Source organism: Girardinichthys multiradiatus, chromosome 12 (genome assembly GCF_021462225.1).
Source record: "Girardinichthys multiradiatus isolate DD_20200921_A chromosome 12, DD_fGirMul_XY1, whole genome shotgun sequence".
NCBI lineage: Eukaryota > Metazoa > Chordata > Actinopteri > Cyprinodontiformes > Goodeidae > Girardinichthys > Girardinichthys multiradiatus.
The window spans coordinates 52,696,554-52,724,549 of NC_061805.1; the positions used below are offsets into that span (position 1 = coordinate 52,696,554).

At 42.8% G+C, this 27,996-nt stretch overlaps 1 protein-coding gene across 2 annotated transcripts; it reads right to left on the bottom strand.

Annotated features, from left to right (window-relative positions):
- Positions 1-10,430: 10,430 nt before the first annotated feature.
- On the bottom strand, positions 10,431-27,474 carry dok2 (docking protein 2). Of its 2 annotated transcripts, XM_047382445.1 has the most exons (8): positions 26,883-27,474; positions 26,667-26,804; positions 26,431-26,598; positions 22,450-22,558; positions 17,397-17,566; positions 16,631-16,927; positions 16,166-16,273; positions 10,431-15,918 (listed from the first exon to the last, which is right to left on the bottom strand). In XM_047382445.1, the coding sequence occupies exons 1-8, from the start codon at positions 26,940-26,942 to the stop codon at positions 15,049-15,051; spliced, it is 1,920 nt and encodes a 639-aa protein (XP_047238401.1). In that variant the 5' UTR covers positions 26,943-27,474; the 3' UTR covers positions 10,431-15,048. The 2 variants fall into 2 exon arrangements, with proteins under 2 accessions (XP_047238401.1, XP_047238402.1); XM_047382446.1 differs by lacking the exons at positions 26,667-26,804; positions 26,883-27,474 and having other exon boundaries at positions 26,427-26,549.
- Between the last annotated feature and the right edge of the window lie 522 nt (positions 27,475-27,996).

A 27,996-nucleotide genomic window follows, 5' to 3' on the forward strand; every position in this document is an offset into this window, starting at 1 on the left:
GGACATTTTGAATATTTAATTATGCCTTTCGGCCTAAGTAATGCCCCGGCAGTTTTTCAAGCTCTCGTCAACGACGTGTTGAGAGATTTTTTTAACATTTTTGTATTTGTATACCTGGACAATATTTTAATATTTTCCAGAAGTCTCGAGGAACACCACCGCCATGTTAGACAGGTCCTACATCGTCTCCTAGAGAACAGACTGTTTGTAAAAGTGGAGAAGTGCGACTTCCATCAGTCGACCGTCAGCTTCCTGGGGTGCGTTTTGAAGGAGGGACAGATTCACGCTGACCCAGGGAAGGTTCGAGCAGTGATGGACTGGCCAGTACCTGACTCCCGGAGGAAGTTGCAACAGTTCTTGGGGTTTGCCAACTTCTATCGAAGGTTTATTAGGAATTACAGCCAAGTTGCGGCCCCATTGACTGCGCTAACTTCCACAAAGACGACCTTCAGCTGGGGATCGGAGGCTGAGACCGCCTTCACCCGGCTGAAGAAGCTGTTCTCCCAGGCGCCGGTTCTGATCCATCCAGACTCTACAAAGCAGTTTACACTAGAAGTAGACGCTTCGGATACTGGGGTGGGAGCGGTTCTCTCCCAGCTTTCAGACCAGGATGGAAGGCTTCACCCCTGTGCCTTTTTCTCCCGTCGGCTTACCCCTGCTGAACGGAACTATCAGGTTGGAGACAGGGAGCTGCTGGTATTAAGTTGGCCCTAGAGGAGTGGAGGCATTGGCTGGAGGGCGCCGAACATCCCATGTTGGTCTGGACAGACCATAAGAATTTGTCGTACATCCAGTCAGCTAAGCGTCTTAATGCACGTCAATCACGCTGTTCACTTTTCTTTTCCCGATTTAATCTGTCTATTTCTTTTAGGCCAGGATCCAAGAACCTCAAACCTGACGCTCTGTCCCGCCAATTCGGACCTGAAGATTCAGAAAAACAGGCCGAGTCGATCCTGCCGCCAAGCTGCACAGTGGGCTCTTTAACCTGGGAGATAGAGGACATGGTGGGGCGAGCCCTACCTGATGATCCTGGGCCAGGAACTGGACCCCCTGGAAGGAACTATGTTCCAACTTCAGTGCGATCCAGATTGATCGGCCAAATTCTCCGCCCACCCTGGTGTCAGCAGGACCATTGCCGCAATTGCCAGACGTTATTGGTGGCCGTCCCTTCATAGAGACGTTAGGGAGGACGTGAATGCCTGCGCCACATGCGCTAGAAGCAAGTCTTCAAATCGATCCTCCGCAGGCCTGCTCCAGCCTCTCAGCATCCCTGGCCGACCCTGGTCCCATGTGGCCTTGGACTTTGTCACGGGCCTGCCAAGTTCTCAAGGGATGATTGTAATTATGACCATTATCGACCGGTTCTCCAAGGCCTGCCACCTGGTTCCTCTCAGAAAGCTGCCATCGGCCCTCCAAACAGCTAGATTTATGGTCAAACATGTTTTCCGCCTGCATGGCATCCCCTGTTTCCTGTTGTCCGACAGGGGTCCTCAGTTTACTTCCCGTGTCTGGAGACATTTTTGTGACGCCTTTGGGGCGAAGGTGGCACTAACGTCTGGTCATCACCCCCAGACTAATGGCCAGGTGGAGCGCCTCAACCAGGAGCTGGAAGCGGCCCTGCGGTGCGTAACGTCCACCTGTCCAGCTGAATGGAGCGACCACTTGGGGTGGATCGAATACGCCACAACTCCCACGTCTGTTCAGCCACTGGCTATTCCCCTTTCGAGGCCTCCTTGGGATACCAGCCCCCGTTATTTCCGTCGGAGGAGAAGGACATCACTGTTCCTACTGTACGACACCACATCCGGAGATGTAAGCGGGTATGGGACGCCGCCAGCCGGGCGCTTCACCGGACAGCAGCCCAAAACAAGCGCTATGCAGACCGTCGACGTCTACCCGCTCCTAGTTACCTCCCTGGTCAGAAGGTTTGGCTCGCCGCACAGGACATTCCACTTAAGTCCCTCTCCAGAAAGCTTCCCAAGCCGCGTCTTCTGGGCCGCCAGGAGGCGGCCGTTGAGGGGGAGGCATCTGAGTCTCATCTGCTGCCTGCTGCTTACATCTTTCCAACACTAGGTGCCGCCAGCAGGAGAGCCCCGAGGCGACAGGTGTTGTGCATCTATTCATCAGCTGAGAAGCATAAAGAGGATGGTTGCCAACACTTCGACGCCTGAGTGTTTTGCCTCCGTGGTAATCTTCTGGCCAGCTTTGAAGACTTTGCATGATTTTTACTATGAAGAAATTTTGAAGGATTATTCTGTGTGAACTCTAACTTCCCCTGTTACCTGTTCAAGGTGCGATTTCTGCCTGACCTCTTCCAGTCCTCTGTAGTGGCTCTGGTTACTTCCTGGATTTTCACTGTCCCTGGGGCTTCTTTCCTGACACTTATTCTCTCCCTGGCGGTTTTCCCAGATTCTCCAGTAAGGGAACGTTTTAGTTGGGTCATATTCTGAGGTTCAGCCACTAATCATTTCTCTTTGTGTTTTTCAGTGATGAAAGATTAGACTCGCCGCTTCTGTTGTGCCTGACCAAGTTTTGCAATAAACTTTCTTATTTAACAAGTTCTTTGAGAGTCTCTGCATGTGGGTTAAGTCGGCTGTTAAAATCATGACAATTAAATAGGAAAGGAGGTTCTGGTAGAAACTGACTGAAAGCTAGAAAATAGGAAAAAAGCTTTCTGCAGGCTCGATGGATTGAATTTCCAGTTGCAAGTTGTGTGTGTGTGTGTGTGTGTGTGTTCCTGTCTTGGCATCACAGTGAGAACCATTTTCCCGATTTCACCATCAAATTGAGGACCGTTTGTACCAAAGTGAGGACATTTTGCTGGTCCTCACGACCTATTTTGCTAACGGTTAGGTTTAGGACTAAGATGTGAATTGAGTTTAGGTTCAGGTTAGGGTTAAGCATGCACTGGTAATGGTTAGGTTTAGGGTTATTGTCAGGGTTAGGGCATAGAAAGGGTTGAAAATGACTGAAAATCAATGGAAGTCAATGGGAGTCAACACATGGTCCTCACTACATATAGCAAAACAAGAGTGTGTGTGTGTGTGTGTGTGTGTGTGTGTGTGTGTGTGTGTGTGTGTGTGTGTGTGTGTGCCTGGGTCACATATCATTTTGATTTGCCTTCTATAAAGAATAATGAAAATTTAATCATGCAATTTATCACACATTTTGGAAAAATTTGATGGAAAAAAATCTCTAACTATAGAATCACGACGTCATCTTTATCAAGGTATATTCCTTATATTACATTCCTTATTTTTTGGCATCCTTCGAGTTCTTAGATTTTAAAAACACCAGAGAAAGCATCAACTTTAAAAATATTCTTGTGGGTGGAACAAATTCTTGGATCAGGTTCAAACTGTTTCATTAACCTTAATGGTGGGATAATACAATATGACAGTCTATGCTTTATCCTTGCTTAGTTAGTATGTAAATGTGTTTTTAGTGTAATATAAGGTTCTGTTATTTTATTACGTCAAACAATGTAAAAGTCAGAAAGTGAAAGATGTAACAAACCAAGAGGAAGAAATGAAAAAACAGAGAATACAGCTTTAATTAATGATTAATATCAGACAGACAGGTGAAGAGAAATGACTTGTGATTTGACAAGAATCAATTTATTGTAGGAGGAAAAAGATTTTATCCGAGATTTGAGTTGGTCCATGCAAGAATGGTCGTTTCTTTAGATTAAACATTAGGGGACAGAGTGATACAATGACTTCATGAAAAAACTAAACAAATAAGGAACATATGAATAGCAAGTTAATGGCTTATGATATGTGCTGCATCACCTTATTATTTAAAAATTACAATGGTAATGTTATGGATTTTGCTATTGGGAGAACAATTTTGGCAAAGTACCTCATCAAAATTAATATTAGAAAGATGAACATTTTATGTGTTTCTCAAAATCTCATAAACAGTGGAGTGATAAAGTTTACAAATACAGAGTTTTTATGCTTAAAAAAAAAAATAATAATATAAAATAAAATAAATGAACTCATCTTGCAGAAACAATAATGCAGCCATTAAAGAATGGAAATGTTCTGTTATGGCAGAAGGGTTGAAAATATTGTGTCTGTTGTATCGAGTCTCATGAAGGAAGCTGCCTGGTATTTTTTCTGACTGATTTCTCAGTGAATTACAGCCTGTTAACACAGAGAACCAAACTGAACATCCACAGCAGAACCTGCGTGGACAACGGAGCACTGGTACAAGGCCTGCTCAGACCTCAGAGGACAGAAAAGAACCCTGGAGCCGACAAAATAAAAGGCCGAGCAAAGAAATGGTCTCCAAACACGTTAACAAGGCTTTGGACAGAGCAGCACAATGCTTCACTGAACAGATCAGACCAGAGGTTGTAGAGATAAAATGCAAGATGTGCTAAAAAGATTCACTAAGATCAATTAAATTCATTTTTCTGTTTACAAAACATAGAATAACCAAATATCTTTTAATAATTCAAAAAATAAAACAATAAAAAATAAATAATTTGGCCAAATTGGTTTTTTAATCACTTGGGGACTAATAACGTATTTCTGAAATTGAATTCTAATAAGAGAGACTAAAGTACACCCTTCAATCAAACGAGGTGTGAAGATTTTGACAGGTGGGGGCGGGACTACCGGTGGCGTAACCGTATGTCGTCATTAGGGGGGGGGGGGGGGGGGCGAATTTAGAACCAACCAATTAAAAACAGAGGGGTGTGTTTAAGGCTATTATTTCATTGTATGAATTTACCATATTATGTAATTGTATGTTTTTAAATGTTTTACATCTAAAAAAAAAATGCAGTTTCTCCACTTTAAAGGTAGACTCACTTCATGCAGGCACGTCACACGAAATTCTGATAAAAAGAGAGAACCTGACAGAATTGTGAATTCATTTTGTTTTAACACATTTTATTTTAACGCAACGCATTTTGTTTTAACGCAGGGGTTATTTAGATGTTATTTAGAAAAGAAGGAAGACAAAAAAATTAAATACATACCGTTTCTTTCTCTGCTCAAATGTTTGAGTAATCGAATCTGCACCAGCAGCTTGTAGAGATGAACTGAAGAAAAAACAAGTTAAAAAGAACGCAGACATGTCACTGTTTATTGAATTAAGGCAGACATCTGCGGTTTTGCTTAGGTGTCTCGGGGGTGTGACCAAGGGACGTAACCTTGCACGCTGATCGTGTGTCCTCATTGGAAACAATGAAGGTGGTGTAGTCAGTCATTCTGCTTCTATTGAGAAATACAGCGCAATCTTTACGGGGAGATCAGCTTCAAATCTGGTAGCTAAAAGTTTATTTTTAACCCGTTACACTGAAATATTGTTAGAACACTTGTAAAGAGCTTGTCAGGGCTCTCTATAGGCTTGCTGTAACTATTTTGAGCTGATCTACTATCTGTAGGGATGTCCATTTTGTGTACACTAATCACTTGCTTATTATTGCTTTTGAAGCTTTTCTCTTTTTTTAAGCTTGCGTTGGCAGGAGGTGTGATGACAAAGCTTGGATCATTTCTTATTTTGGCTTGTTGTCTTACAAACTTTGAAAAAACCCATAAAGGAGGAAAGACAACTTTATGTTCCTCTTTGTACTTTGCTCCTGTTGCGATCCATTTTTCCTGTAGTCCATAGGGTAACGTCTCCACAATAGTGTTGACTCCGCGAGCCGTGTCCAAATATAAGAGGCCTGTTAGGTATCCTCCATCTTTGCACATTCAATTTCCTGCAGAATGTCACCCAGCTCTCTCAACTTTGGATTGTCCCTGTTATTGAGTTTGGGAAACTGTTCAATTTTTGTTAACAGTGCATTTTCCACTACTTCAGGAGAACCGTAACATTCCTCCAGTCTTTGCCACACAAGATCCAGTGCCACAGTTGGACAGAAAACGTTGACTGAGCAGATTCTTTTTGCCTGCTGACCGGACTCAGCTCCTGGCCATTTGACCATTAAATCTAGCTCTTCTTGGGCTGTAATATGTAAATCTTTAATAGCATTTTGAAATGACGTCTTCCATGACCAGTAGTTCTCTGGGTGGTCGTCAAACTGCAAAGGTTCTGTACTTCTCTCCGTGTAAGGTACTTGGTAATCTCCTGTACACCCTGTGTCTCTGTTGATGTTTTAGGACTGTCAGATGGATGCAGTTTGGGGGGATTCATTCATTCATTCTTTTGTGCCAGGTGCTCCACTTTAACTTTAGCTTTTTCTGCACTGTGTGAGCTGTTAAGGTCTATTTCTGCATTCGTGGCCTTTTCACATTGTTTGCGTGCAGCCTTGTGAAAGGCAAGTGGATCTACTTGCAATGTGAATCCTTCAGAACAAATGTATGAGTGTTTTTGTACATACTCTGTCGTACGCTGTTTTGGGCTGGCATGTGCTCCCACTAATGGATGGTCCTGTTCAATTTTTGAGAGAGCTTCCTCCTCTTCATAAACTGCAACTTCTGCTTCTGCAGCTGCAACACCCTTCTGAGAACTCAAAATATGCAAATTAGCCTCAAGTTCAGTTTTCTGCTTCATTATGGCTGCTTCTTTTTCCAAATATGCCAGCAGTGCACGTGCGGCCTCTGCTTTTGCTCGTGCTTTTAGTGCTGCAGAACTTGTGGATGAACGTTTGGATATACGTGAGCATGTAGACTTACAATGTGTGTCTGTGTTGCTAGCTTTATCCTCGTTGTCCATGTCATCTGATTTACCTGTGTAATCCCCCTTTTCTGTTTGTCTTGGCTCTGACGCTGAGGAAGATTCAAGTTATATTGCTTTCCTGACCGTAGGCTCATGGTTGGTGTGCTGAATATCCCCTTGTGGTTGTAGCCCGCTGCGCTGATGTCCTTTTACTGATCTATCCTCGCCCCGAGTTCTCTACTTTTCAGAAGCTAGACAGCAAGATAACGATGCTCCAATAAACAGATTTCTCTTTCTTTTTGCTGTTTTATTGAAGAATGGCCTCTGATCATTGCCTTCTCTTTGACCATCGTAAAACTGAAATATACAAAACATGGCATTAGCTAACTAACATTGCGAATCAGCCAGTTACATGCTTACTGGAAGCTAAAATAAACATTTTCACAAATAAATGTAAAAATTATAACACCACTGTTACACAAACAATGACAATTACTATGTTCGACATTAACCAATACTTACGGACAAATCTCGTCCAAAACAACAACATATTAAGGTTGATATCAGCTTTATTTATCGACTCTTCGACATTACGTTCCGCCATCTTGGTTCTGTCTGCTACCTTATTTTCTTTTTCCCAGAATACCAAAAACAATATCATAAACAATCACCAGAGGGAGTTCTAGGGTGATTTACAAAACCTTATATAATATAACTTAGAAAGGCAGAACAGTGTTACTTCATCATTGCGTGATGCATTAGACAAAGCAGCCCCCTTGAAAAAGAAGGTAATCATTAATAGGAGGCTCCTTGGTTTAATTCAGAGCTGCGTACTTTAAAGCACAATGTTAGAAAACTGGAGAGAAAATGGCGCTCTACACACCTAGAGGATTCCTACTTAATCTGGAAAAATAGCCTACTGTTGTATAAAAAGACACTTCACCAAGCTAGAACAGCTTATTTCTCATCATTAATAGAAGAGAACAAGAATAATCCTAGATTTCTCTTTAGTACAGTTGCTAAACTTACACAGAGTCATAGCTCTGTTGAGCCATCCATTCTCTTAGCTCTCAGCAGTCATGACTTTATGGGATTCTTCTTAAATAAAATTGATTCTATTTAAAAGAAAATCTTTGGCATAGTCCTGAAGATGATTACTTCATCCTCAGCAAGTGAGACAACATTGGAAATAACTGTAGAACCTGATCTGTGTTTGGACTGTTTTGATCCTGTGAAGCTTCCTGAGTTATCAGAAATATTAGCTTCATCTAAACCTTCAACTTGTATGTTAGACCCAATCCCAACCAAATTATTTAAGGAAGTGTTCCCTCTGATTACCAGCCCCATTTTAGATATGATTAATCTATCTTTAGTAAATGGATCAGAACCACAGGCTTTTAAGTTAGCTGTAATTAAACCTTTACTTAAGAAACCTTCGCTTGATCGAGATGATTTAATAAATTACAGACCTATATCCAATCTTCCATTCTTATCTAAAATTCTTGAGAAAATAGTTGCTAATCAAATGTGTGAACATTTATACAGCAATGACCTGTTTGAAGAGTTTCAGTCAGGTTTCAGAGCTCATCATAGCACTGAAACAGCTCTGATGAAAGTCACTAATGATATTCTTATGGCCTCAGATAATGGACTTGTGTCTGTTCTGGTTCTGTTAGATCTTAGTGCTGCATTTGATCCAGTCGATCATAATATTCTCTTAGAAAGGCTGGAATATGCTGTAGGGATCAGGGGAACAGCGCTAGGCTGGTTTAAATCTTATCTGTCTGACAGATTCCAGTTTGTTCATGTAAATGATAAATCATCTTTAAACTCCAGGGTTAATTGTGGAGTACCACAGGGTTCAGTACTTGGGCCAATTCTCTTTACTATATATATGCTTCCAATAGGTCAAATTATCAGGCAGCATAGAATAAATGTTCACTGTTAAGCTGATGATACTCAGCTTTACTTATCCATAAATCCTGATGAACCCAACCAGTTAGATAGACTACAAGCATGTCTTGAAAATATAAAAACTTGGATGACTTTAAATGTTTTGCTTCTAAATTCAGACAAGACAGAAGTTGTCGTCTTTGGACCGGAGTCTTTAAAAAAGAAACTGCTTAGTCAATCACTTAACCTGGAAGGCATTAAATTGACCTCTGATAATAAAGTAAAAAACCTTGGTGTTAACTTTGACTAGGACATGTCATTTAAATCCCATATTAAACAGGTTTCTAGGATTTCCTTCTTTCATCTCCAGAACATTGCCAAAATAAGAAATATCCTGTCCAGGAGTGACGCTGAAAAACTAGTCCATGCATTTGTTACTTCAAGGCTGGACTATTGTAATTCTTTACTATCAGGATGTCCACAAAATGCAGTTAAAAGCCTTCAGCTGATTCAAAATGCTGCAGCAAGAGTTCTGATGAAAATTAAAAAGAGAGCTCATATTTCTCCTATTTTAGCTTCCCTTCATTGGCTCCCTGTTAAATCCAGAATAGAATTTAAAATTCTCCTCCTCACATATAAAGCCCTTAATGATCTAGCTCCATCATACATCAGAGATCTGATTGGTCCATATGTTCCTAACAGAGCACTTTGTTCTCAGACTGCAGGTTTACTGGTGGTTCCTAGAGTCTCTAGAAGTAGAATGGGAGGCAGATCCTTTAGTTATCAGGCTCCTCTCCTGTGGAACCAGCTCCCAGTTTTAGTCCATGAGGCAGACACCCTGTCTACTTTTAAGGCTAGGCTTAAAACTTTCCTTTTTGATAAAGCTTATAGTTAGATTATTATAGTTAGATGGTTATTCTGCTATAGGCTTAGGCTGCTGGAGGACGTAATGACCACTTTCACCCTCTTTGCTACATTCTCATACTACTCTCCAATTCTGCATTATTTGCTGTTATTTCAGTTTTTAACTTTGTTCTCTCTTTTCTCTTCCTAGAAGCTACACCTGGCCTGACTCTGTGTCTACCTGTGACACCTTTCTAGAGAGGGGAATCATCCGAGCTTCTGCTGGCAACAACTTAATGCTCACCTTCTACAGATGATCCACATGGCCCTGTCTTTCAGTGTTTAACCCTTTCTCTCTCCTAGACATGGCTACTGACTGAGCTTCTACTGTAACTAACTATGTTCTCTCTTTCAGACTCTAACCTTGAAAACTGGCTCAGAGTTTATCTGTTCTTTCTTTCTAGATGAAACGACTAAAGCAGCTACATCCATTAACATTCACTTTTCCTTCCCATAGAAAGTACTCCTGGATCAGTGCTTCTTTGTTCTCTTTGTGTCTCTGCTCTGTTCTCTCAAACCTCCAGTCGGTCGTGGCAGATGGCCGCTCACACTGAGCCTGGTTCTGGTTCTGCTGGAGGTTTCTTCCTGTTAAAAGGGACTTTTTCCTCTCCACTGTCGCTACATGCATGCTCAGTATGAGGGATTGCTGCAAAGTCAACACCAGTGACTGTCCACTGTCTCTACATGCTCATCCAGGAGGAGTGAATGCTGCAAGTCACTGACTGGATGCAATCTGCTGGGTTTCCTTAGATAGAAAAACTTTTGATCCAATTTGAATAAATAACTGAATCTGACTGAACTGTTCAATTGTTACGATTAATTGGAATGTATGAACCTGACTGTTGTGAAGAACCTTGAGACGACATGTGTTGTGAATTGGAGCTATAGAAATAAACTGAATTGAATTGAACTCTGAGGAATTATGAACATTCTTGTGATAAAAATCGTCCAACAACATCTGGAAGCAGACAGCATTTGGCTCAATCTCATGTGTTGTAAGACAGGAAGCATGAAACATGTCAAGGAATTAGACCTCTTTAATACTGTTACATAGGAAACAACCTTATTTTCTTCATTATGACAACAGAACAATATTTCTAGAAATCTGGAAGAAGAACCATGAGCCACAATTATAACAAAACGACTGATAAGAGACAATAACTTGATCCTGATCCTCTTGCATGAATACATTTTAAATTAGTAATACAATTTAGGAGACTAGACTTTATACACTACATGTTAAGGAGTTTAGGGCTAAGAAGACAAAAGTACAACAAATAAAGTTCCTGTGAAATTAATATGACAACAGTAATAGTAGATTAATGACAGATATGATTCTTAATGTGTTAATTTAGATCCCAAGAAAACTCTGTGGGACATTTTCCCTCTAACATATTAGCTGAGAATGTCAATGTTGAACTGACGCTTAATGTAAGTGTTATATGATTTTAATTCAACTCTAAACTTTAGCAGACATTTCCAGGAAACATTCTTCAGAAGGCCAGTAGGGTCAGTAAATGATTTTTGGATTAGATCCCAGAGCAGAGACAGAGATAAAAACACATAAAGAACAAGGTTTTGACTTAGGAAAGGTGTTAAGAAATAAAGCATCACCAGGAGCACATGAAACAATATTCAGAGGTGAGACTCCTACGAAATAAACATTAATAGTGGATTTAATTGCATTGAATGTACTTCAAATGTCAAAAACTCAAATCAGCAGAAAATTAGAACAGGAAGGCGACGGAAGTGTTTAAAAGAACCTAAAACTGGAACTTGAATAAATTTCCTGCAGGACTGAAAAGTTTTTACAGTAAAGGATTCTGAATTCTAAGTCTTCGCAAGAAAGTCTTTCACAGATAAATTATTGTTTGGGATGCACAATGGTGGTCTATATGTACATAATAAAATAGGTTTGTTTTCTTTCAACAATGAATTTTAATAAATGTTTGTTATTGACGGGAAGTTATTAGGAAAAAAGCAATCTTCCCTTTACGGCAAAATGTAGTTTTGACATCTCTTTCGCAAATAGAGAAAGTACAATGTAATCTGGATGTCTTTCAACTGCTATATGGGGAACGTCTTGACTGTGTGTATAGACAAGTATAAATTAGTATAAAGTATAAATTAACTTAATCTTTGTTAGTGAAAAACTGCAGCGGTGTTAGACGTGGCTCTCTCAGACTATGACGCTATGTAATGGGAGGAAGGAATAAACTGCCTCCTTTGGAAATGTTTATCTTCTTTTTGAGAAGGTCCAGGCGTTGGAGAGACAACGCCAAACATCACATTCCTTGAACAAAGCACAAAATTGCAGACTCCATTAAGTATTCGCACCCCGAATAAAGACGAATAAAGGCTAAACACTTGGCATAAAAGTTAAAACTGATCTTTTAGATAAGAAAATGTGTGGAGGAACAAACCCTTACAGAGCTGTGATCTCTGGTACTGGATGTCAGCTTTTTAACTGAGGGAAAACTGACAATACAGGCAGGAGAGAAGAAGTATTATATAATTTGAATATTAGTAGAGAAGCAGTGGTTAAATTAAGTTAATATCATGATGATACAATATTATTAAAATATCCAACGACACAGAATGTAAATAAACAAGAAAACTTTGAATGCTGTAAGTTGATTTCTCCAGCTGAAAGCTTACAGAAACAAGATGAAGTTTACTATAGAATATCAGCTGAAATCTGATAAATTAACAAAATAGCAGAAACATTAGCAAAGGAAAATTGTCATCTGATCTGTTTAAAAAGGAGGACTATCGGTGGAAAATATCTTAACTAGGTGAAGTTACCTCAAAATAACTTGTTGAAACAGTTATTGAAATGCTAGAACTGACAAAACCTAAAAAGACGACCAGCTGAGCTAGATGATACTGGAGCAAACTGAGGAAAATATAACCTAAAGAAACTGAAGTCAATGCTAATATATGTTAAAATAAAAATGGCATGAACTGCAAAGCAACAAGGAAGAATTGACCACTAAAAGCTGAAAAAAGACAAAAACAAACTAAACATGCCTAAAGAACCAGAGAGAGAGGAGACAGACAGACGTGGAGTGAGATAGAGGTAGACTGGCTTTGGCCTCCATTCTCTATCCTCCTGATTTACTTCAGCAGCCCCACAGTGACAGTTTAGTGGAAAATAGTTGAAAACTACAGATCTTCTTCTCCATTGAATAAACTGGGATGCATCATCTCAAACATGCATCTCTCATTTAAAAAACAGCATCTAATATAAAAAAAGAAACATTATTTAACTGAGTGAGAGGACCATTTAAAGTACATAAGTGACAAGGCTCATGTCTTAAGTCGGCCGAGAATGAGATTTCTCTGAGGCCTCCACACGATTACTCCCGCCTTTTAGGACGGGTGGGTATTTTAGGACGGAAGGATCTAAGTGTTACTATTGTCTCAGTGTCTCAGTGAAGAGAAAGCTGTAGGTGTTGGAGGGGTCGCCCAACACCAATGTTTACATCTTGGCCTCCTTTAAAACTAAATTATTTCACATGCTTTCCAAGCTAAAGGTTTTTCACGTGGAGCTAAAGGTCCTTCAGTTGGGGCTAAAGGTCCTTCAATCAGGGCTAAAGGTCCTTCACTCAGGGCTAAAAGTACTTCACGTGGAGCTAAAGATGTGGAAGTGTAAAGCTTCGTTTGGTGGATTAAAAAGTGTTACTATTGTTTTTACAATATGTAAAATGAATTCTGTGTAGATTGTTCTAGGCATAATGGAAAAGTCACTCTGAGCAGCATGCAAGGCCTGTCTGGGAACAAGATAGATAAGGAAACAGTCTTGGCGTGAGGAACGGCTGATGGACTTGTTTTGTAGAAGCAAACTTGTAGGCTGGATGGAGAGTTATCCTGAATCCTGCCAGGTCGCTTTGACATTAGTTTAGCAGTCCAGTTTAGCTCAGGAATGGGGAGCTGACCGGAGTGATGAGATTGTTATGGTACAAACTGTCACGTAGACCAGTTTGACCTACAGATGTTTGCTGGTTCTGCATTCCTGGAACTGTGCTTCAGAATCAATGTTGTGAGTGCCAAAATGTGCGTAAGTGAAAGGGTACATCTGATTGGTCAAAAAGTCTCACATACACAACAATGATATGATTGTTGTATATATATCTTGACTCATGAAAGGGATTTTGGGATTCTTTGGGAAGATGTATTCAGAGATGTGTTCTGAATAAAAGGTCCCCCGCGTCAGCTTTGAGAGGAAACCAGGTGTCTCTTCATCATTTTTAAATTAGGAAACTCTCTTCTCCCACTAAGGTCCTTCATGTGGAGCTAAAGGTCTTTCACATAGAGCTAAAGGTCCTTCACGTGGAGCTAAAGGTCCTTCACTTGGGCCTAAAGGTGATTCATGTGGAGCTAAAGGTCCTTCACGTGGAGCTAAAGGTCCTTCATGAAAAGCTAAAGGTGATTCATGTGGAGCTAAAGGTCCTTCATGTGGGGATAAAGGTCCTTCATGTGGGGCTAAAGGTCCTTCACGTGGGGCTAAAGGTCCTTCACGTGGGGCTAAAGGTCCTTCACGTGGGGCTAAAGGTCCTTCACGTGGGGCTACAGGTCCTTCACGTGGGGCTACAGGTCCTTCACGTGGGGCTAGGTCCTTCACGTGGGGCTAAAGGTCCTTCACATGGAGCTAAAGGTTCTTCACGTGGGGCTAAAGGTCCTTCACGTGGGGCTAAAGGTCCTTCACGTGGGGCTAGGTCCTTCACGTGGGGCTAAAGGTCCTTCACATGGAGCTAAAGGTTCTTCACGTGGGGCTAAAGGTCCTTCACGTGGGGCTAAAGGTCCTTCACGTGGGGCTAGGTCCTTCACGTGGGGCTAAAGGTCCTTCACGTGGGGCTAAAGGTCCTTCACGTGGGGCTAAAGGTCCTTAAGATGTATGGAAATTTGTTCTAAAATTATTGCTGGCAAAAAGGCTTTTCAAATGCAACACTGACAGAACCTTGAGTTTTGTGGTTTTGTTTTTTCAGATTTTATTTTAATGATGATTCTTTTCTTTTCTCGTTTTTTACAGATTTTCTACGTTCCCCGTCTCCACATCTCTCAGGACGGGGCTTTTCCTGCTCATGATCCAGAGCAACTAAAGGAATAATGGAAGGAAGGAATCTACTGCATAACTCTAAAGCTGCTCATCATCTATTATTCTTCAGTTGAAACAAAAACGTACTCTTAATCAAATAGTCTTTTAGGAGAGCAAAGGTTTTAACTTTGTGCTGACCAATAGAAATGTGTTCAGAGGAAGTCCCACCCCCAGACGTTTGGAGACATGAAATGTGAAATAATGAAGGTTAAACGTTTTCATTCACATTGTAAATTACTCTTGAAACTCCTGAAACATGTTTTATGCCTTCAGTAATTTTGGAACAAAAGTCTCTCCATAGAGATGGAAGCTGGTTAATAAACAGTGTTAAAACAAGTGAACGTCCACTGATGCAGTCTGGTTTAGAGCCAACAGGAGCTCAGAGAGGAGGACTCCTCCAGGTGGTGGAGGAACTGAGATAAAACATGTTGTATTCTGGACTGAGAGTGACTCAGCTTCAAAGTTTTCTGTCACAGTGACCAACCTGCTACCATGACAATGACTGGATGGGTTAAAACATAATAACCTAATAATAACCTTCAGGGCATCTTAACAATCACGTTGTTGTATGGTGAATACTGTTGCTCCTCTGTCTCCTCCTCCTCCTCCTCCACCTCTGGCTCCTCCTCCTGTTTCGGTTCAGGTTCATCTTCTTTAGCAATGCTTTGCTGGGAAACAAACGCCCTCTTAGGTCGTTTGGGCACAGCGTAGTCATCCACGCGGGGGTTATAGGGGTACTCATGGCCTTTAGGGTCAGCTGATGTACCCATGATCCTCCAGGCATCTCCTCTCATCTCTTCAGGGTCATCGTAGACTGAGGGGAGGGCCGTGGCTTCCTGTCCTGCAGCGGCAGCACACCCTTCAGGCTCATCATAGATGTGATCCACCTTCCCGTACGTAGAGCCTCGAGTCCTTGCTTCGCTCCGGAAGATGTTCCTCACCTTTAGCTCATCAATACTGTCGTACAGTGGATCTGCACCAATGTTGCCTTGATGGGAGTGCAAGATGTCAGACATGACATTTGAGGCAATGGTGTCAAAGGGGAGGGAGTAGTCTGGCTCCCTGTTGATCATCTGGGGAGTGCAGAGCGGAGCGTTGCTGCTACTCTTCTTCTCCTTCTTAATGTCCCGTCCAGCAACGTCCAACATGGTGATCTGCGAATACGTCTGTTCTAGGTTTGGGTTGGAGCTCAGCTTGGGGCTGAGGCGGCTGTTGGGATTTGGGTTGGAGCTGGAGCTGGAGCTGGAGCCAGGGACCAGGTTGCTGCCTGACTCTGGGCTTGCGTTGGGCAGAGGGCAGCTGGAAATCATCTTGACCTGGTTCTTCCTGGGAATGGGGAGTCCGCGGGTGTCCAGAGTCAAACTCTTCACTCCTGTCAGGATTTTGTCCACCGGAGGCTCCAAACGAGACTGAAAACAATTATGAAACAGTGTTAGTGTTTCACAGCTATTCTCTTTGTTTAAAATATTATCAACAGTTTTTTAAGGATTTAGACGAAGTGTTTCACTGGGAATATTAAGAATTCTGTTTTACTCAGCATCTATGTTTGATGTTCGTGGTTTGTGACAAGTGTTTGTGATGTTTTGCTTGATTTATCCTGTAAATATTACTGATCTTCTGTTCTTCTGTCTGTCAGATCAGCGTGAGGATTCCTACCAGCTGGGGGCGCTGCTGCTGCTGTGAAGGATTGGAGTTCTCGGTGTCCTTGTGAATCTTCTGCAGGCTTTGGGGTTCAATCACCATGCTGTACACACCATCAGCAGCCTGCAGACAGAAAAACTTTACATGGTTGAAATCTTGGAGGACCAACAAGCTCTCAGCAGATCCACCTTCATGAGGTGGAGTTTGAAGAGGATACGAAACTCCTAATTCATGCTGCCTGCAGAGCAAATGTCGATCAGAGTAAGATTTGTGGAATGGAAAACTAAATTTATTGTGGTTTCCTGTTATGTCTTTGATAATTTGATCATTTTGATAATTGCTGAAGAATTAGAACATTTATTAAATAAATCTGTAGGAGACCATGAAAATATCACTAAAATCTGTGCTTTTATTCTAAAATCCCTGCTTTAATTTTGAAATTTTTTGTCTTTATTGTGAAAACCTCTGGATTGATCTTACCAGAGCACCAGGGGGTTGTTGGACCTGAACGCGGGGCTGCATCTGCAGCGGTGGCGTCCTGCTGTGGCCTAGTGTTGGATTAACTGGTTGGGGTGGTAGGTTCTGGTTCTGTTGGTTGGGGGCCATCTCTGGAGTCACCAGACCCCCCCCGGAGGTCTGTCTGTGGGGGAGGGAGATCTTCTGCAGGTTAATGGCGGCTTCAACAGCCTGGAACAAGAGGTTTCCCTTTTTGGTGTCGAATTCAAAGCTTCCCTCGCCAGAGTCACACCTACGACCCGCTTCGAAGGAGAAGGTGGACTGAAGAGAAGAAAACAGCAACACTTTGTTATTTCCTGGAGCAGAAAAGTGTCAGAAAACCAACAATGTTCTTTAGAAATGTTTATCACGACCAAATCTATTGATTTTCTGCAGACATTTTCTCTAAACCTACAGAGGAGAAGCAGGACCAGCTGGTGTCAACCTCTTCTGAAATTGGTCTTAATATCAGTAAAACAAAGACTAAGATTCTTAAAAAACATCAAGGTGAAAATGGAACCCATCAAGGACAAGATTCACAACCATGAGGAGAGGTCGAACCTTCATCAACAGCTACCTTCTAAGGTGCTGCATCTTCACTGGCAAGAAAAGACTAGAAAGAACCAGAAGGATTTAAAAGCAGGAAATTTCCTCTTTAAAGGTTGAAGTCAAAAGTCAGTTGAAGTCAGTTGTGGTCTGCATCTAGTGTGAAGACACCCTGAGGTGTGATGTTTGGGGTTGTGTGCATTACCTTGTCCCGTCCAAAGCGCCGAAGAAACCTGTATGGCCAGGTGTACAGGATGTCCCCAGTCTTGTCCAGCAGGTGCAGAGCATCCATGTCGGCTCTCAGGACACCGTCCCCCTTGAGTCTGCACCGATCAGACGCATCCGTCCTCCGGACAGACACTTTGAAGTCCCGCACTGTCACACACACAGAGGGTTTGATGTGTTGCATCATTCATGCTCTGATTTACTCACATCATTAAATACCAGAAATATCTGACCAACCAACAACATCAGCTGACAAGACCTCAGTGTTTTCTTCTAGGTAAAGTAAACCATGGAGACCAGCTGAGCCAGCAGGCTCTGCCCAGATCTTTGCTCCTCTTTCAGACAAACCCATTTGGATCAAGGTACATCACATTAAATGAAATCTCCACAAGACCAAAGTGACATGCTGCTTTTCTCCTTTTCTGACCATCACTGCCTCTTGCTCATGCCTGTTGCATTTGCTGTTCCTCATGGCCTTCCAATCCTAATGGAGCTCTACTGGATCTCTTGCAAGAAGCACATGCAAGAAGATGTGAGGACTTCATGTTTTCAGTTGTGGGGCTGCAGCTGATCTGAGAGGAAACCGCAAGTCAGAAAGCTGCAGGTGTTTCTGGAAGTGGAGCAACAGCAGCAGCTTCTGGAGCAGTTCACTCTGACCTCAGTGCTGTTGAGGTACCGCTGTAGAACTGTACCATTAAATATAGAACTCTGCTTCCTAGATGAGCTTCCTGAAGCTTTCTCTGGTGTTCAGATAAAGTTCATGTGATTATTTATCAGATCAGCATCAAACTGCAGAAGAAAACAAAGACAATAAAACAGCTTTAGAACAAGGTTCTTTATGTGGAAGGTTTTCCTGCAGAGGAAGTTCTCACATTTAACAGAACCAAGAACAGAAATCAGATGTTATTTTCTTGTCAGCTTTATCACATCTTTGCATGATGACTGTTTTCATTGAGGCTCAACAGCCAAAGAGGATTTTAGTTGCTGTGTAGAGAGAGACTACAACAAAAGGTTTTGAAGTTTGGACCAAACCAATGAAACCTAAAAGCTTCATCAGACAGAAGGTCTCATCTCAGTTTTCCCAGATTCAGGCAGAAGAACTGTCCTGCATTTTTATGGTAGCAGTGAAAACGTAGAAGGTAGCTAGAAGAAGATGGAGAAATCGATGGTGAAGGAGGATGTTTCTGTGAGGAGAAACATTCGGTCAGAGAGCAGGGTGGACTTGTTGCATCATTTGTTCTGCAGGATGAGACCAAGGAGGATGAGTGGGATGAAAATAGGTCTGATGAAGAGGATGAGAGGGGGTCACAGAGAGGGATAAGAAAGATGACAACAACAAGCAATGTGTACTGTTTGGGTCACTCTGGAGGTCTGGTTAAAGCTTTGAAAGATGATTTTCATGTCAGCAAAGATTAAAACTGAGCTGCTCTCAGGGTTCACTGGTTTTAGTTTCATCTTTTATTTCCAGGAAGGCTGCAGCTCAGGGGATCATATCTCAGCTGGTTTAATTAAGAACCGTCCCAGTTCAGTGAATCCACAGCAGAATCGATTATACTGCTGGATCAGTTTAGGTTCAAACCTCTGAACACCATCCTGCAAACTGGACCTTCTCCAATCTGCCTACAAAGCTAAAAGGACACAGAGGGCTGCTTCACCTCTTCAGCATCTACACGACCAGGGTCACTTTGACCAGATACTCCTCATAGACTTCAGAGAGTAACAGGGCGGCAGAGGGAGCCTCGGAAGGAGGGTTAGGAACAAACAAAAAACAGAGTTCCGGTGGGGGACGGGGAGGTCGTCCCGTGGAGGTACAGAGCCCTGGAGATCTGTGATGCAGGAACCTTGGAGGTCGACAGCAGCAGAGACGAAAAGCCTTTGAGACCGGCTGAGGCAGAGATGGAGGTCTAGAGGCCAGCAGCAGCAATGCAGGAACCTAAGAGACCGAGAGAACCCACGAAGAAGCTTCTCTGGAGGTCAATCAGGAAGAGTAGAAGGTCCAGGGCAGAGCATGGAGGAGCTTGAAGGACAGGCTCACAGCCAAATGGAGCCCATGAAGAAGCTATGGAAGCTGGTCCAGAGATTGCTGGAACCCAGCCTTCACCCCCAGAGGCTTTAATATCTGATAACTTATGGGATGGGCAGATGAACCGTAGAATAAACAGGGACAAGGAGCTTGAGGCATGGAGCAAAGTAACGGGAGATCTCAGCAAAGGAACCATGGAAACCAACTAGTGTATATAGGAAGAGAGCAAGAGAATGGCAGGGCAAGCAGCGAGCTGACGAAGCGAGACAGAATAATAGGAGAGGCAGACATGGAGGAACACTCACAGAATATAATAAATAAAACAAGGCAGGAAAATAAACTGTAAACTAAACACAAAGCAATGAATTTATAAAGCAACATGTAACAAACTAAAGAAGTTGAGTCAACACCCATTGGTCATGACATTTCTACTGCAGCTTTAATTCCACAAACTGCACCAATTTAACCTGAAAAGCCACCTGATTGATCTTCTACACCTCAGTCAGCAGGCAGCTGAGCTAAATCATCTCCATCAACACCAGAGGACTACAGGGCTGTGTTCTCAGTCCATTTCCACAGACACACTAGGCTACTCTTTGTCAAAGTCTTGACTACAGTCTGGATTCGGAACCAACAAGCTTGTTAAACCGGACCTAGGCCAAGATGTGGGGAATGTGAGCTGAATCACTTGATGGTGGAGCTGCAAAAAAACTGGTTCTGATGGCAATGTTCAACCAGGGCTTGCCATCACATAGAGGAAACATGCTAGCACTAATCTGCCAATCCACGTCGTCATTTAGAAATAAATGATGGTGATGCATCTGAAACCTCAGAGGTCCTCATGTTCAGACACTTTTATTGGACTGGTTCACGTGTTTCCCAGCCCAACCTCACTGAACTTCAAAACAAGTCCATCACATGTAGCTTCAGTAGAACTTTACTGAGCGGGCTTCACAGCCTCACCACCCTCAGGGCATAGGTTCAGGTCTTCCTTGATGGCCTCATCATCACACCCCTCAACATTGGTTTAAATAATTTAGTATCCAGAATAAAACCAACTCTGAGACAGAAACAGAACCATTTAATATGAAAACACTAATCCCAAACAGCTGTGGTCCAACAGTGACTGAAGCATCTTCTAAAGTGCTACTGGAGACCAAATGTTCATCTTTTTTTTTCTCCTCCCTTGTTCTTCTTCTTGTGTTTGTGATGACATACAACATTAAAGGCGCTACTCCAGCCTGCCGAACCAGCTGACCTCTCTCTCTCTGCACCCTAAAGAATGCAGCATCTGAGGTGGGATTGATGTTAGTCAGTCGACACAAACAGGCATCCAAACATCTAGCACTTCCTGCTGAGAAACAGGAAGTTTGTCCTCCCAAGATATAAGCTGAGATCGCCCTGATGCTGCTGGTCACCGCAGGACTGCAACACCCTGCGTCGGCCTTCAACCGCAGCAGGAACTGGCTCTAAAAGTTTCCACTACGCAACCACACAAAGCGACTTAGTGTTCGAGGCTGTGCAGCAGCGATCCGGAAACTCCGTCCCTGCAGAGTTTCAGTGGTTCAACGAGCTGAGCTCTGAACATGCAAACTATTTTTGTCCTTTTGAGGTGAGAAAGAATAAAAATGGCTCAACCAGACTGACCACCCTCCAACCAAGCAGACAGACTCAACTGCTAAATAACTGAAGCTTCTGAATCCTACGGCTGCAGGTTTTGATCATCAAACCCAGACATGTCCAAGATGCCTGGTTACTTGCAGAGGTGCATCTAAAATCTGAAAGCTCCTGATGGTTCAAAAGACCTGATGGGAACTTCCTGAAACACCTGGACCCAAACACAGAGCTGAATCGGTTCAAAATCTGACCCCTGATCAGCTGGACCCATTTATCCTGTAAAATCAGCGATGAGCCACAGAAATGGAGAGCAAAAAAACCAACATAAATCAGACAATCTGGAGACATTTTTAGTCTGAAGCCTGTTTCATTTAGTCTGAAGCCTGCTTCTCCTGTTTCATTTTATTTTGTTAGGATCCATTTCTGTGTTTTAAAACAAGGTGATTGTTATCCTGATCCGGTCCAGCACCACTATCCATGGCAGTCTGCATCTCTAAAGTAAAAAAATGTTCAACTGACTCCAAATGTTTATTAAATTGTTAAAACTGATTCAAATCAAGCAGATCAGAACATCAGGTAACATCCAAGGAAGGTTCTGCGTCAAAAACCAAAATCCAGATTATAAACCACATGGAGCAGAGGTTACTAAGGAGAACCTTAGTCCAGCTCTAGAGTCCAGAGTTAGGGACTGTCCCAATGGATACCTTAAGACAGCTTTGCAGGTTGAGCAGAACCGATTAAAACGTGTTCTGGCATCTAGGACACCAGGGAAAACCTTCCAGTGTTACGTGGTGGGAGAAGGAATGGGAACACAACAAAGTGAGAAGAACTGCACTGAAAAAATGAAATACAGGAATGATTCCTGTCTCACTCTGGATTCTATGGTTTATTCCAAGCTGTATGTTATTTAGGCTGTTGGTGATCGGATTAAAATCTAGAAGGAAAATTACATTTTTATTTTATTTGCAGCATAATTCAGGTGAGCCAGAGCTGGTCAGATCCTTCCAGAAACCAGAGAAGTCCATGCTGAAGGACAGTAGAGGTGACGCCTTCAGTGTGCTGCAGAGTTGAAATGCCTCAGGGAGGTTTTAGTTTCTAAATTGGGCTGTGATGGAAAAGATGCAAGAGGAAGTGAGGTCTGGTTTGGTTTAAAGTGCAACAGAGGAAGTCCCCACTGAGGGTTGAACTGAAAACTGCTGCAACAGGGTGATAACGCAGCAAAAAATGCTTCAGACGCCTTTTACAGAGAGCCTTTCGAGACTGTTTCAGTCTCTCTGTTCTGGAACATTTCATAAGAAATGGTCTAAGCTGACTATGTTCAGGTCTAAACGTGGAGGTCACCTTCATCCTGCAGCTGCACATTGATCCATCCATCGATCATCCATCAACCCACCTGTTACTCGGCTGCTGTAGAGCGAGTTGTCCTCCATCCCTTCATCTTCATCCACCCTGTTTCCTCTCTGCAGGCTCGCTCGCTTCGCTCCACCATCTGCCCAGCTCATCTGCTCAAAGATCAACCAGACAAACACAGAAAGGTCAGCCAGATGCCCAGCAACAAACAGCAGAGAGTCATCTGCATACAACCACACCATGACACTGTGATATGAAACAGGATGAATTCTTTTGTTTCTGTCAATTCACCCATTCATCAGAAATCAGTTCAAACTGATCCAGAACCCAGAACCCCCTGTTTGAGGAACCTTCTCATCAGAACAACAGCTGTTATAATTTCATTTATCACTGGGCTCCAGTGGTTTTCTCTCAAGCCTTTATCCATTTAGACAGATGTTAAATCCTGACTTCAGGAGGTTCTGGTTGTGTTTTTGCAGTCTTGAACATCCAGTTTTACCCGCCTTCTGATTGGCTGTTTGGGTTTCCTGTTGCACTCTCTTAAAGAGGAAGTCAAAATGTGAGTCAAGCGGGTCGGCTGTCTGTCAGCATCCTGCTATTTATACCAGCACAACATGGAACATGCTGATCCAGTCATGCATGCAGGTCCTGATCCTGAGCGAGGGAGCAGACAAAGGTGGATTCACCTGGTGTCAATAAGAACCTCCTCAGAGATCATCACTGGTTACTGTGGAGTTGTCTGTCTGAGGGTCACATCTGTTTTTTATTCAACACTAACAGAATACTGTCTTTATTTATATTCTGCTTAATGTTGAAACCAACAGCCAGTGTGAAATTAAAGCTTTTTAAAGTTTGTCAGACGCATCCAGACTGACGGCAGCTGAACCACAGATTTAAATCTAAAACCATGAAACTGCAGCTCAGCAGGAAACAATTAAAGCAATCAAGAAACATGAGAAACAAAGAATTTTCTACCATAAAACAACAGATTGATGTAATACATGATTTGATCTTAACAACTTTAAATTTTCTGCTTTTAAATTCAGACAAAACAGAAGCTGTAATAATTTAAACCATTGGTGTTAACTTTGACTAGGACATGTCATTTAAATCCCATATTAAACAGGTTTCTAGGATTTCCTTCTTTCACCTCCAGAACATTTCCAAAATTAGAAATATCCTGTCCAGGAGTGACGCTGAAAAACTAGTCCATGCATTTGTTACTTTAAGGCTGGACTATTGTAATTCTTTACTATCAGGATGTCCACAAAATGCAGTTAAAAGCCTTCAGCTGATTCAAAATGCTGCAGCAAGAGTTCTGATGAAAATTAAGCATTGTTTTATTACTAGGGTCCCATTTGAATTTACAGAGAATAAATTAAATATAAGCGATCTTCAAATAAGAAGAAATCAAAGCAAATTAGTCCACAAATGAACACACCAGGTTCTGATGAAGAATGGTTTTGCAGGTCAGCCCAGTTTGTGGTTCTGGCTGGAAGGTTGAATGGAGAAATGGACCAGGACATTCTGGATGAGAATCTGACAAAGGAACGTGGATTTCCAGGCAAGACAACAGGCCCAAACACACAGAACCAAGGAAACCAGGAATTAAAACTGTTCGATTGGTCCGGTCTATCAGCTGACTGGACGTAATTTAAAACCACGGGAAGAACTGAAGGTCAGAGAGCATAGGAAGGACCTCCAGAACCTTAAGGATTTGTGGAAGAATGGATCAGAATCACACCTGAGCAACATGTGACTAGTTTCTCCATACAGGAGACGAATCTGGGTCTGTTTCATTCCAAGGTTTCACCAGAACTCCTTTTCTATGGACTACTTTGATTTCTTTGTTGCTGAGATCTGGTGTGAGGTTCAATGCAAAGGAGATATTAGAAATATTGAAACTGAGAAAAATGTTTACATGTTCTCTACTTTCTCCAGTACTTAGTCCCGCGCTGTATAATTTAGTCTGAGTCTAAATGTTGTTCTGTTTCTGGTCTCAGAGGTTCTGTAGAGAACATAAGAGAACAACCAGCATCACACTGTGGGGATGCTTTTCTTCAGCAGGGACAAGGAAACTGGTCAGAGTTGATGATAGGATGGATGGAGCTAAATCCGGGACAATCCTGGAATAAAACCTGTTAGAGGCTGCAAACGAACTCAGACTAAGGTGGAGGTTCACCTTCCAGCAGGACAACCACCCTGAACATACAACCAGAGATGGTTCAGACCAGGGGTGCACAAGTCCAGTTCAGATGCAGGTTACCAGCTCCCAAGGACTGGACTTGGGCACCCCTGGTGTAGCTCAAATCAGATACATGGGTTAGAACGGCCTATTCAAAGTCCACACCTAAAGCCTAACACAAATGCACCCGAAATTTCAAAAATGTTGAAAACCAGAAGTGGTTTCCCTCCCCACAGCTGTGTCCTGCTTTGTGTTGGTCTGTCTGTCGCATCAAATCCCAACAAAGTCCACTCAGGTTTGTGGTTGGAACAGCACAACATGGGGAAGGTTCAAGGGGTGTGAATACTTTTATGATGTTCTGTGATTAATAGAACAGAACATATTTTTCCCTCAGGGTGCAAAAAGTTTAAGTTTTTTGAGCTTTGGACCAAATGGTTTGGGTCTGTAATCCCTGGAAGATTTCTATTGGGCCTGAAAGGTTTCCCATCTTCATTAAGCTTGGTTCCTTCTCAGGTGGACCTCCTTTGAAAGGAGACCATCCTGCCTGGAGAACATCTGCTCTGTGGTGATCTGATTTACCAGAGAAGAACTGAAACATTCATCAGTTTTAGCTTCATAGTTTTAGAGAAATGACTAACGATCTATCTGTGTAATTGAAACACACATTTAGTCTTATATGCTGATGATCTGAGATCAGGTCTCAATGATACCACTTCAGGAGATAGGCCTACAAATCCTGGCCCCAGTGACCTTCTCCAGATCCTCCTGCAAGACCCCAGTTTTCCAAAGGCAGAAAGGACATATGATCCTTAAAGCGAGTTCTGGTTCTGTCTCGATGTCTCCTCAAGCAGGAAAACCTCCAAATGGAGGTGTCCATAAGGTATCATGATCAGATTAACCTCCTATCAGAGGAGCAGCAGCTCCACTCTAAGCTTCTCCCTGGAGCTCATCCTTATCTCTGAGGCAGAGCACAGCCACCCTGCCGAGGAACTTCATTCCAGTTGTTCAGATCCAGTATTTGGTTCTTTCAGTTCTGATCCATGTCCCATGACCATATCTAAGCTCCTTCTTCATCAATACAGACCAGAAGAACAACCTTATTAGTGCAGAAGAAGCTCTGATCCATCTATCAATCTCCAGCGACACTGGATCTGCTCTGGTCGAGGAAGAGACTGAATGTCGACCCAAAGTGAGCGATCCATCTTTGTCCACCTGGGAACCTTGACCTGAGACCAATGCTCCCCACAGACTGATCATCTGAATGTGGTGGAGATGGTTGACTAATCTCCAGCTTTAGCTCCTGGTGGGGTCTACCATAGCAAACTAACTTCAGAGGATGGTTCACACACAGAGACGTTATTGGATCTTCCAGAGGCAAGACAGCGGGAAACAGGATTCCTCATCTGGAACCGGGCCTGGGGTGGGGCTCACTGTGAAGCACCTGGTAATCATCTGCAGGAAGTCTTCTCCTCGTGGCTTCACCCCTACAGGGAGAGATGATGAGGGTGGTGCAGCTAGGGCTTCGTGCAGCATGATTTGGTTCTACAGACCCGTAGAACCTGACCCGTCACATTAAAAAGCATTTTTTATCTAAACAAACATTCTTACAATGTTTTGCTGCGGGATATTCACAAGAGCCTGAAGAGCTCTCAGTTTTTCTTCTTCTTCTTCTTCCTGTTTAGCTTCTGTGTTTATCAGTTATGGCCGAGTAAAGACCAGAACCAACGCTGTCACACTGTAGATCAGAACTTATCACCTGCAAAATCCACCCCTGCATTAAGGGTTTACTTAAACACATTCTGGGTTCTGGTTCTGAGGGGAACCTGTGTGTGTACCTACAGGGAAGGCGATCTCACACAGTTTGTGGGTCCAGTCTTCCAGCTGGTGTCTGTCTGCTGCGAACACAAAGATCTTCTCAGTGGTCTCCACTAGGAAGGAGCCCGTGTCTCTGGGACATCCATCCATCTCCACCTCCGTCACCCGGATGCAGTCTGCCAGACGGATCACCTGGAGGACAGAGGGAGTTATCGTCATGGAAACGAGACTGAGGAGGAGGAAGGAGGAGAGTGTTTTACCTTCTTATTTTCCTGCTGTTTGCGCAGAGTTTTGTCGTTCTTCTCCACGTTCCCTCCATCTTTACACTCAAAGAACTCCAGCCTGGAGATGGAGCAGGAACTTTCCCGATACAGGACGCACCAAATCCGCTTCCACTTCTGCAGACACACAAAAACAGAATCAGAACCAGATCTATCAGGTTGCTCCAGAAAGCTCATGTTCCTGTGAGGGTTTACCTTCCCAAAGCGCTGCTGCTGGAAGAAGAGCATCCCCTGCTTCCTGACGTCCCCCTCCATCACGACTCCACGGGGTCCCCTCTCCTCTTTGTCCTCTCCTCCACCTGTTGCTCCACCTTCCTTATATTCCTTGGTCTCCTTATTCTGCTCAGAAGTTTTGTTATCATCAACGTCCTCCTCCGGGTAGACGCTTCTTCGTTCTTCACTCTGTTCTTTTCTCCTCTTATTTCTTTAAACTTGAACTTCTGCTTTTCTCTTTTTCCGCTCCTTCTGCACCTTCTTTGGTTCCCCTTTATCTGTATTTTGGTTATGAATAGTCTCCAGCGGATCCGTGTCTGACAGTTGAAGGATCTTCTGTGCTCCTTCGATGGTTTGCTTCTTCTCGCCTCTCCTCCCTGTGCTCTGTGGTATCACAGTGAAGCAGAAAGACGTTGAGGGTGTCATATGTGCTTCCTGCTGTCACACTCTGTTGCAACGTCTAATGCAGAACCAACTGGTGGTCTGAACCTCCTTCCGTCTTCTTCTCCTTCCTCCTGCTGTTTCTAAGTCAAGACTTTTTCATCTTCAGTAGAAACTTTAGATTTTGTCTTATTAGAACTTGGACTATTATTTGTCAACTGTTCCTCTACAAGTTGCAACAACTGAAATTGCATAATAAAAAGCGCCCCCTGGTGGACACATTAACAACAGCTGTGCAGCTCCTGCAGCTGCTTGTGCAAAGACTAAAACGTCTTTTACCTGCTTATATTTCACAAATCGGCCTTTAAATCTGTAAATAGGACCATATTTAATGAACATTTATGGAGTTAAAAACAGAGAGCAAACAGAGTACAAGCTGCAGACGGTTTAACCGGAAGTTTAACGTTGTGGTTTATCAGCAGGTGGAGCTTCAGCTGTGATGCACCAATCAAGGAGGAGATCAATGCTTAAATCCTTCATTTTCTCTAACGCAATTAAAACCGTTCCATAAAACTATGTGGAACACTGACACCAAACATTCAAGCACAATAAGATAACCCTGCTGCTCACAGATAAAACTCAAACGGATTCATCTCTGTTAATTAGAGATGTTCTGATCCAATACCTAGTTCTGTTGTTTCTTGAAGACGTCTCA

Excerpts from the sequence above, each read along its gene's own strand:
- dok2 (XM_047382445.1), bottom strand. The coding sequence starts at position 26,942 with ATGGAGGGGGACGTCAGGAAGCAGGGGATGCTCTTCTTCCAGCAGCAG. Across the intron at positions 26,805-26,882 it reads AGCAGCAGCGCTTTGGGAAG|AAGTGGAAGCGGATTTGGTG; the intron begins GTAAACCCTCAC and ends GTGTGTCTGCAG. Across the intron at positions 16,274-16,630 it reads AACAACCCCCTGGTGCTCTG|GCTGCTGATGGTGTGTACAG; the intron begins GTAAGATCAATC and ends TTCTGTCTGCAG.